At 32.2% G+C, this 11,635-nt stretch overlaps 1 protein-coding gene across 1 annotated transcript; it reads right to left on the reverse strand.

Moving 5' to 3' along the window:
* Nucleotides 1-5,573: 5,573 nt before the first annotated feature.
* Nucleotides 5,574-11,581, reverse strand: LOC111403051 (cryptochrome-1). Its single transcript, XM_023031400.1, has 5 exons — nt 10,961-11,581; nt 9,701-9,922; nt 8,732-9,438; nt 6,437-7,115; nt 5,574-5,840 (listed from the first exon to the last, which is right to left on the reverse strand). The coding sequence occupies exons 1-4, from the start codon at nt 11,271-11,273 to the stop codon at nt 6,456-6,458; spliced, it is 1,902 nt and encodes a 633-aa protein (XP_022887168.1). The 5' UTR covers nt 11,274-11,581; the 3' UTR covers nt 5,574-5,840; nt 6,437-6,455.
* Nucleotides 11,582-11,635: the final 54 nt, after the last annotated feature.

Genomic DNA, 11,635 nt, shown 5'->3' on the forward strand with positions numbered 1-11,635 from the left:
AAAATCTATTAAATGACTAACAAATTTAGCATTTACATGACTTTTATTTGCTCCAGTGTCTATGAAGACAAAAAGATTCTTTTTATATCCTTCTTGATTTACATATCTTGTTTTGATATAATATTGCGAATTTGATGGTTCAGCAATAATTAATTTCTTGAATTTGCTTATCTTAGAGTCTTATCTAGAGGAGAATCTTGCAATAAGATTGTCTCATTTTAGGCTGACACTATTTCTTCTTATCAGTTTTCCTTCAGAATTAATTTCTCTAGCTTGTTTATGAAAATCAAGTATTATCTATTTTGGTATAGTGATCTCAAGTTCTTGGTATTTCCTAAGAGGTATATATTGTGCTAATTCCTCAAAATCTTTATGTATGATAATATTATCAGTTATTTTTCTTAGATTGTTATGATGGCTAGTACTAAAAACAAAAATTGATTTTATGCTTATACTAATAGCCTTACTTTTTCGTAACATTTTTAAGTTTCCAATTCTATAATATAGATTGAAACTTTGGTCAATATTATCACCAATTAGTGATGTTGCATAATTTGGTTTTACTGTAAATATTATTTTTTGATAGACTAAGTTTCCTACAACTGTTCCTAATAGAGCATTTATAGGATCTTGTAGGATTCTGTTGTCCATAAAATATATTTCTATTGGTACGTTCATATATTTTCTAAATAATCATTTTACCATTATTTGGACTCCTTCTATTTCAATACATTTCAACTTGTTTCTTATATTTTCAGGAATTTTGGATAACTTTTGTTTTACTCATTCTTTTGTAATTATAGGAATTCTTGTTTTTCATATAGTATCTTCTATATTGATAGACATTTCTTTATAATTCATACTTACAATTGTTTTATTTACTCTTGGTAGTATTCCTAAGAATCCTTGATGGAATACATCTTTTTCTTGTAGGTCTATTATTTTCTTGGTTATTCTTTTGTATTTTTTAATATCAAAGGTAATTTCTTGATTTATAACTTCTATCGAGTCTTCAACTTCTTCAGTTGTTTCTATTTCTATTTCTAGATCTGCTTGTTGTATATCTTGATTCATATATACTGTCTCTTCAAAATCTTCCCCTGAAGATGTATCTAATTCATAAATGTTATTGCATTCACTACTTAAATTTTCAAAATATTCAATTGGTCCTATATCACTATCTTCTTGGGAATTTTTCATAAATTCTAAGAGTTTTTATATTCTGTCTATAATTCTTTTTAGGACATTGAGGGGCAATGTGTCATTCTTCATTACAGATGAAACATCTACATTTTTTTAATATTTCTTGATTTGGATTTTTTATTCCAATTTCTTTTCTTGAAATATTTTTTGTGTGGTTTAAAATTTCTTTTCTTAAATTTTTTGTAGTTTTTGAATTTTCTTATATGGTTTATATTTCTTCTTATGTCATCCAAATTGTTCAATTTGGCCTATATCTTTGTAACAACACAAGGAATTCTTTCTTATTTTATATGTTTTCCTACTTTCTAAAGCTTCTCTGCACCACATGCCTATCATTTTTTTTGTAAATTTAATCTCACTTTCAAGACTATCTATTTTTACTCCTCCCTCTTCTCTTAGAGGTAATAATTTCTCATATTCTTTTAATAGCTGAATTCCCATGGGAATGATAATTTCGTAAAATAAGACTTTAATATAGGTTTATTTTCTTGATAATTTCCTTGATTTAATATATAGTATGATTCTTCAAATTTACATGTATATCTTTCTAATTCACACATGTCACATATCTTTAAATTTTCTATTGCTATCATTCCTTCATTATATTCATCTTGTTTTTTTCTTCTTCATTAGAAGCATATTTATCTCCCAAGAACTCTGTTCTTAAGGCTAGTTCAAACCTTTTTAATATTTCTTCCATATTTTGATCATTTAAAGTATTCCTATTATCTAATATTTCAGTTCTATTTTCTTCATACTTTATTCTTTCTTTTATAGTTTATGGTAACTTTCTCCACCATTCAAAAACAATTCCCTTGAATGTATGTTCTATAAATTCAAAAACTGTATATTTCCCATTTATTAAATTGTATTGCTAAATCTGTACTTTTCATCCATGTTTCAATAGCTTTATTTTTATCTACACAATCTAGATCCAACCATATTCCTATTGTATGGATTGGTTCATTATAAGATTTCATTGGATTTGTTTCTTTTATGGATTATTTTCTTATATTTCCAGTGTATCTTTTCTGTGTTTTCCTATATTGATTAATATCTTCTTTAATAGGTATCGTTGTATAATAAGGATAATCATATTCTTCGTCACTACTGAATTCTATTTTTATATTTTGACTTGTTGATGGATTAATATTCATCTTTATATTTTCCATTTTTTCAATCAATTCTTCTAACTGTTTTTTATATTCATCATGCATTTCACCAGTAGATTCTAAGAATTTTTGTTCTAGTTCTTCTATATCTGTAATCATATATTGATTTTCTTCATGTTTTTTACCTTTATTGTTTTCTTTTTGTGTTATCCTAAAATCTTGAAGTAGATTAATTATAATCATATCTTTTCCTTTAAGATTTTTATCTAAAAGAGCATTTCCTACTTGTAAATTATATTTTAGATTTTCTAGTCTTTTATTTATATCCTCAAAACTTTTATTTGTGGTGTTTTTAGGTAAATAGGGATAACTTGATTTTTTATGTTTTTTAACTTTTCTCAAAAATTCTTCAATTATATTTTCTTCATATACTAAATTCATCATAATTTTAGGTTCGTAATATGGCTCTGATACCATTTCGTTAGAGTGTGCAGCGGAGGGGTTAAGATTTTGAATCCAATTAAAATCTTTATAAGTATATAAAATATTCCAATAGAATTTATAAAATTCACTATCTTTTGTCAAAACCTTTTCTTTAACAATTATATTTAATATGTTAATTCTTCTTTCCAGTTTAAGAATTTGTTTATGTATATTATTTTCTATTTTGATTGCTCTATTATCTATATAAACATTTCTATACTTTAATTTTGGATCTAACTATTCTGTAAAGAAACTCTTTAGATCTTCTTTTAAATAATTGAATTTATTATTTGCTGCATTTCTTAAATCAATAAAATTTTGTGTAATATTTGAGGTTAAATTTATTAAAGATTCATGATCTATATTTCTTTGGGGAGCTAATTGAAGGTTTTTATACATCGTAATGGCTTTGGTTGCAAATTCTCTATGAGGGGGTATTTTTGGAAAGATAATAATTCAAACACTATTCTTCAAATGATTGTATTTTTAGATCTAATCTCATAATTCACTATTATATTTAGGTTATTTGTAGGTATTTCCTCGGCCTTATAGTCGGGTAGGCTCTAGGGTGTGGTTGGGGGAGAGAGACCATTCCAAGCGCATGGGCATAGATAGAGTCAATTTAATAAATCGTTACTGAACTTTGCTATAGGTTACTGCTATTTGAACTTTAATATATGTTACTATTTGCTCAACGAAATTAAAAGATTACTTATTGCTCACTCAAAATTGAACAAAATTGCCCATCAATAACAAATATCATTTTTCATCAGTGTTATTTATAGCAAAGTTTAGTAAGCTACAGATAACCTTGTTTAGATTTAGGTGAGCAATAAGTTGCCTTTTAAATTTCCATAAGCAAGTAATAACATGTAATTAAATTCAATGAGCAACGAGTAATCATTTAAACATTGGTGAGCAAGTAGTAACTTATAACAAATTTCAGTGACCAATGATTAAATTATCTGGCATGGATATGGACGTGTACCCAATGGATCTTTGAAGATTGGAGGCTCTATTTTAGTGTTTTTTGAAGAAACCAAAGGATCTTAAGCAAAAAAAATTCTTTGGATTTTCTGATAATTGTAGACAATATCTTAAGCGTCATCGTTTGCTGAAATGCCAAATAATTCAGTTATGTAGTATTGTGATAACATACAATTAAATTGTAATTTTAATTAAAATATATTTTTGAAGTAAAAGGAAAACTATTTTGCTAAATCTAAATATATATGTTTGACTCCTGATATATGACCGAAGATCACAAATTTCCTAGGAAGCCAAGGTTTGAACCATTCTCAGTCCAAATCGACCGATCCGATTTTAATAACTGTGGGTTATACATTGTGAATAACGATTATTTTTTTTAAAAAAAAATAATAAAGAAGTCTTGAATAGTTTATTTTATTTCACAAAAATAATGAACATCTTCTTCCAAATTTTTACGTACACTTGATATTATAAAAGATTTTCAAGTTATTCTATTAGCAATAGAAGTTTAGTGGAATGGTTGAAATTCTTTAAAACAAGTGATATATATTATAGTATGAAGCATTAAGACAACTGCCAACTGTATCCCAACAGTCCGTAATGAGTGTTGATTGCTAAAGGCCAAGGGATCAATTCCACATATCATCAAAATTGAGTCATTTATAGTAAACCGGCGAGTTAGTTCAAACCGGTTCATCGGTTCTTTATTAAAATCGGCCGGCTCGTCTGATTTTAGATCGATTTGAATGCTGAACAGTCCCCTCATGAGATTCGGACTGGACCATAGTCCGGTTCGGGTTTATAGTTGGGCCGGCTGGTCCGGTCCGAGTTTAATAACAAGAATTTCTAAGTGCATGGGCATGGATAGAATCAATTTAATCAAAGGTCACTAAACTTTGTTATTGATTACTATTTGCTCGCTGATTTCTTAAAAAGTTACCTGTTGCTCACTGAACTTTAATATATGTTACTACTTGCTCACTGAAACTTAAAAGATTACTCATTGCTCACTCAAAATTGAACAAAGTTGCCCATCAATCACAAATATCATTTTTCATCAGTGTTATTTATAGCAAAGTTCAGTGAGCAACAAATAACCTTGTTTAGATTTACTTGAGCAATAAGTTACCTTTTAAATTTCGATAAGCAAGTAGAAACATATAATAAAGTTCAAAGAGCAACGAGTAATCTTTTAAAGATTAGTGAGCAAGTAGTAATCTATAGCAAAATTCAGTGACCAATGATTAAATTATCTAGCATGGATCTTCGAAGATTGGAGGCTCTATTTTAGCGTTTTTTGAAGAAACCAAAGGGTCTTGAGCAAAAAAATTCTTTGGATTTTCTGATAATTGTAAACAATATCTTAAGCGTTATCGTTTGCTTAAATGCCAATTAATTCGGTTATGCAGTGCAAACAAGTGAAAAATAGTGGGGCGAACTAGAAAAGTTTAAACAATGTCAATTCGTGTTAATTAAAAATGTTGTCATGTCTTCCACAATTATCATTACCGACCAATTTTTAATAGTCTCTATTAAGACAAATTGAGAATTTCGACAAACTTTTATAGCAGCTTAACATCCACCCATTGTCAAGATAATCGGGTTGAGCTACCATAATAATTTTGATCACGTTTTGATGATAACAAACAACTAAGGATTACTTAAAAGTTAAAGGAGAAGCCCTTCCCTTCAGGTGTTGTGTTACACAAAACTTTAGACAGTTCATACGAATGAAACCATGGAAAAAACTCTCACAAAATATTGGGTAGATTTTGGAATACTCAGTGAAGAAACTAGTGCTTTGATACAATGAATTTCCTAGGGAATTATGAGTAACAGGCTTATTTTTATTCACATAAAACTATTCAACGTACATAAATGTACTGCCAAGACTATTATAAGATCAAGCTAACAAAGAAAACAAACAGAATAATATTTATTTAAATATCGAGTACTTATTTTACAAGTGACTAAGACATACTGTCTGCAGCATTTATATATTACTTGATCTCACCAGAAAAGGTTCTGGAGGAATCTGCAGTCATGTGGCTCCTGCATACAGAAAAGATGTATTTAAGTTCCCGTATTTTTTTCTATCATCAGAACCTCAAATTTCCTTCATAAAGTAATTTTGTAGAGTCATAATACACTAGGGCTCTTGCACATAATTGCATTCTCAAAGCAGCTAACTTGGTTTGAAGAAGCTTGTTGAAACTACACGGGATGATTATATATCCTCCTAATTCTCCTTAATCTTGTGGTCATCTTATTAACAAAAAATCCAGATAATTAAAAGCCACGGTATCTTGTGGTTTTATTAAAGAATAACGTTAATATGTATAGATTCTTCATCATCTAACCATAATACTGAAACCTTCTCACAGAAGCAGAAACTGGGTCAATAATCTCTCTCTCTCTCTCGCTCTCTCTCTCTCTGTGTATAAACTGGGAACTATAAGAAATATCTAAACCGTTGCACTCCTGGGAGAGAAGCGACTAACATCAATTCTGCGATTCAAGTTACGCTATTAAGGCAGGCAAAATAAAATAAAAATCTTCAATTACCTTATAAAAGGATCATATAATTTGAGCTTTTACCAGCATAAAAGCAGCAAAGAAAACAGGTCCTTTTAGTTGCAGCATCTTACCGTGTTTGCTTGACGTCTCTCACAGGTCAATCTCATCATAAATTCCATGCTTGGGGTGATAAGAGTCTTGGCCCTGTTTATAATTGTCCTTTGAAATTGAAGACAAGGTTTCGGGAACAGAAAAAGAATTTCTACTGCAAGTTGTCTGCTTCTTTGTAGAAGAAGATTCTGCAGTAGAGCACAAGTCGTCATTTGGTTTAGAATCTCCCTTGTCGCAACTATGCAAGTCATTTTTTAGCTGCTTCTCATCTTCTGTGGGCTTTGGTCTCTTTTTATTCAGTAGACTATTCTTGACTAGTTGCATTGATGGTACCTTTTGATCATAGGACGAGCTTGTAGGACAAGGAATCTTTTCCTTCAACACTACCTTTGGAATGGCCTCAATTTCGTAAGTGTCTGAGTTATCATCGACAACTTCATCTGTTCCACTGGCATTCGCTAACTTTGCAGTTGCTTCCTTTTGTCTCATGACCATTATGGCTTCTGTTAGTCGATCTCGGGCCAGATCAATATCAATTATAGGCTTTGGATAGTTAAATCCTAGCTCCACTCCTGCAGCTTTAAGCACGATAAGAGGTGCATCCCATGGGTGATGAATCCATTCAGCCGGCATTCTTGCTAGCTCAGGCAACCACTGCCTCACATATTCACCTTCCGGGTCAAAATTGAATCCCTGAACCTGGAAAACAAATTGAGAAAAAGGATCAACGAAGATGAAATGTAAGTTTATCTTCGGGGTTTCAGAACTAATAAGTTAATCTTGGTGGTCGAAATGAAGTGAACACCATCTTTTCCTTTTCCCTCTATGTGAATATGAATAGGAAAATTAAATAACAAGCTAAGACAACCACAAGAAACAAAATATACGTGTTAGAACCAAACATGTTAAGGTAGACCACCATTATATTGAAGGTAGCTTGAAGTAAATGAGTAGTCAATTTATAATGAGTCAATTTAAAATGAGCCATTCATCTTCTCCATTGAGCCAAAAAGAGCCATTCACCATTTTGGCTCATTATAAATTGACTACCCATTTAATATGTCTTTCTAAAATTTTCCAGTGACACAAGATGACAGCAACAGTAGTTGTGGAATTGTGAAATATAATGTGTTCACGATATTTTTTCTTTATTTAACTTAATCATTTAAAGTATTTTCAGATTCATGTTGCTGCTACTGTTACTTATGGACTAAGTTGATGGTAGGAAAAAGGGGTGAAATGGGTTAGGACAATTTTACCCTTGTTTATGGAAAGAAAAAGGTATTTTTGTATTTAATTAACGGAAAAACTGACGGAATATGGACGGAAGGACGTCCAGCGCAAAGAAATGTTGAAATGAGGGCAAAAATGTCAAAAAATGAAAGGTAGGGACGTTTTCCACAATAGACTTGAAAGGTAGGGACGTTTTGTGCCAATTACCCTTTAATTAACGGAAAAATTGACGGAATATGGACGGAAGGACGTCCAGCGCAAAGAAAGGTTGAAATGAGGGCAAAAATGCCAAAAAATGAAAGGTAGGGACGTTTTCCACAATGGACTTGAAAGGTAAGGACGTTTTGTGCCAATTACCCTTACTACCATTATCTATACAATTACATTTCGATTCTGGCACTTTCTCTTTTAGCATCAACGTGAAACAGATTGAATATTTGCAACATGAGATCTTTATTTTTAAAGCTTCGGTTCACATTTTTCTATGAAAAAATTCAACAAAATAACATGCACCAATGTGCTAATTGATATGGGACTACAAGCATCAGAATGCACCAGAGCATCTAATTTTCCAAGTTGAGTGCTTTCATTCCAAAAATGTAAAGTTCCTCATGCAAATACCATGGAATAAGGTTTGATCTTGATCCTATCCCATTCCAATAATGAAGGAAATTGGATGCAGTTAATAATTCATAATCTTGACATGTACAGAATGAAAACTTCATTCTCGATTCTACGAGGATTTTATGAAGGCCTTTCATTAAAGCTAAAGAATTTCACATATATTTCCTGTTTGTGCATGTGTTTCAATTCCCACAGTTGACAGTTCCCAACTTAAAAGTTAGAGGAACTAGTGATGCACAAACTCCAAGCCACTGACAATTCGTTATTTCTGCATATAATAGATTAAAAAATAAAAATAAAAAATTGTATAATTATACCATATAACCATGCCACAGGTAAGTATTTTCTTCTTGCACATAAATTTTAAGCAACAAAGCTAGACATGCAATCTTAATAGAAGGGAAAAAAATCCATGAAATTGTATTCCATTGCAAAAAATAGGGATTCTGTATTATAACCTGTGGGTTATCCATACGCTCAAGCTGATGCCCATCAGGCAAGCTTCCTGAAATATATTGCCAACCAAGGATATCACTTTCCAAGTCTGAATCCAGAAGTGTGTCCCAGAAATACTTCATTCCCCATTGCCATGGAAGAATGAGAAACTTTACAAAGAAACTCGAAACAATTACTCTAATCTTATTATGAATCCACCCAGTGGCCCAAAGCTCTCTCATTCCAGCATCAACCAATGGATAACCAGTTCGGCCCTGTCGCCAAGCCTTAAAATGCGCCATATTAGCATGCCAAGGGAAAAATTTCAGGTTGCTCAGCAACGATCTTTCATGAGTAAACGGGAAGTTAAAACAGATGTAGCGGGAATACTCCCTAAGCCCAATAGCCTTAAGGAAAAGAGTTGCACTCTCTTCTCCAACAGAGTTTTGTTCATTTTTCCAAAGTATTTGCTTTGTACGCACCAATTGGAAAACTTTTCGAACACTGAGTTCCCCAAAATGAAGATAAGGGGACAAGAGGGATGTATAGTTCCCACCAACCTTGAGTCTATCCTTTGAGTAGTCTAGCAGATGATGCTCTACAAAATCTGTTAGAGCCTTATCAGCATTGCTCCAACCAGGTGACCATCCTCTTCCCAATAAGGCATTACTAGACTTTTCTGATTCATCTTCAAGACCTAATTTCTCGATCGAACACTTTTCAGTAATTCCTGTCAATACAACAGACAAACAACTATTCAGTCTTCTCTTTTAGATTTTCTCCACACTTTCTTTTTCTATTTCTTATTTCATTCTCATTCTTCCTTTCAGCTAGTGGACTGTTCTGCATTGACTCACAAGGTCCATGTCTATATAACTGCTTGAAATGGTAAAAAGGAATGAGACTACACAAACAACAAACTGATAATTTGAATGATATACTGCAATTCTAAGTAAAACCATACGAAGCATTTTGGTAAATATACAGCATACCTTCAGCTCGCACCAAATGCCATGGAGGAAGATGCGAAACAGGTTGTCTTTGCATGAATAAGCACTTTTGCCAATATGCATCAAACCTAGTAAAAGCATGTCCATTGTCATCATATACTTCCCAAGGCTCGTTCAATAAGTCTCCATTATAGCTTTGCACAGTAATGCCAAGCTCACCCAACTTTTGTTTAATATTGTGATCACGAACAAGTGAAACAGGATCTGGAAATGGAGAGAAAACAATTCAAGTAATTAGAACTGTGAAAACCTGAATGTAAATAGATAAGAAAATATATGCATACATACACACACGCCTATATAGAGAGAGAGAGAGAAATGATCTAATAGGCGTCGGTGCTTAGCTTATGTTAAGCACCGGTGACATGGCACACCAAAGTGAATCATTAAATTCATGGGAGCTATGAGGATTTTAAATGAACAAGATTAGCATATGCAGAACAAGACTGTCTATTTATTCAGCATCACAGTGTATTGTTGAACTTTCTATTTTAAAACGGGTTTAAAGATGCATCAAAAAGATTATTATATAGTTAAATATAGCTAAAAACATTCCCATATTCCTCAAGTACAAAATGCCAGAGAAGGTCATAGATATGCTAACTAAAATTAACTCTCATCCTGAAAGAAAGGAACATTAGAACTCATTATAGGATGTATTACAACCTAGGAAGATCAATTAAACTGAATGCATATTTTCCTAGCAAAAACTGCGATTTCCACCATGTGATTTTCAATTTCTATTAATTATCCTTTAGCTTCCCGTTTTAAATTCTGTTTACTACATGACTTTAGAATAAAAAAAGCAACTTAAAAGAGCTCAACTGTTTAGTCCAACTGATTCGACTTATATAATTAATCTACTAGCTTAGAACCAAACTTTTTATTCTAATTCTTGCACAACAACAACAAACTAAGCATCGATTCCAATCTAAATTTAGAGTCAGCTGCATCATGAGTCGTTTTTCGCCGCTATGTTCAATCCATCGCTAATCTACTGAAAGAACTTGATTCTTAACAGCTACACCAAAAGATATAATTAGCCGAAAAGAACAAATTGAGTCAGTTTATCCAATTCACCTACTAGAAGAACACCAAACCTACTCCCAATAAATTTAGACTCCGCCACTTGAATCCTGCTCTCCAAATCTGGTCAGTTCATTCGTAAATCTACTGATTTGATCCTTAGTACTTGCACATAAAATATGTAGTTAGCTGAAAACAGCAAGAACAAAAGCTTACCATAAAGATGGTTATATACTAATTTTGTTGCCCCAACAGCAGTGATGCAATCCAAAAGAGCAGAAAGAGTGTTCTGTGCTTCAATCAATACCATATCAGCCCCAAGAGATTTCAAAGACTGCTTCAAATGTATGAGAGACTGCTTCAGCCACCACCGGGAAACTCGACCGGGGTAATATTGACCTTCTTCTTTTGGGCACCAAATGAATACTGGTAATACACTCCCATCCCTTGCTGCAGCAGCTAAAGCAGGATTATCCTCAATTCTCAAATCCCTCCTAAACCACACTACAGTCTTGCAATTACTTCCCATTTAAAATAATTCGATTTCTTCGCGTAATATTTCACATCAACTTATGAACCCAGAACTATGGGATTTCATCAAGATTTCTTTTGCTCTAATTAACCTAATTGAACAGCAACAATTTAAAATATGAAATCACTGGTGGCTAAGAATCACTTCTACTTCAAGCTCATCAAGAAAACAGTCCCGGAACCCGAAAAGGGAAAATCAAGTAAAATTGTTACAAAAACTTAAGATGAAGAATGAAAATCAGCGGAGGCAAGATTGACGAGAGGCCAGAGAGAGAGAGAGACGTGACTTTATGATTTTCATGTGACCAATACAAATTTTTTAATGAAAAAAGTGTTATCTACAAGACATGTACAAAATAA

The sequence above is a fragment of the Olea europaea genome, chromosome 11, assembly GCF_002742605.1.
Source record: "Olea europaea var. sylvestris chromosome 11, O_europaea_v1, whole genome shotgun sequence".
NCBI lineage: Eukaryota > Viridiplantae > Streptophyta > Magnoliopsida > Lamiales > Oleaceae > Olea > Olea europaea.

Bases quoted from the DNA above. Each gene is read 5' to 3' on its own strand.
- LOC111403051 (XM_023031400.1), bottom strand. From the start codon at position 11,273: ATGGGAAGTAATTGCAAGACTGTAGTGTGGTTTAGGAGGGATTTGAGA. The intron at 9,923-10,960 runs GTAAGCTTTTGT...CTCCATTTCCAG, and splicing joins AGTATATAACCATCTTTATG to ATCCTGTTTCACTTGTTCGT. The intron at 7,116-8,731 runs GTTATAATACAG...TTTGTTTTCCAG, and splicing joins AGCGTATGGATAACCCACAG to GTTCAGGGATTCAATTTTGA.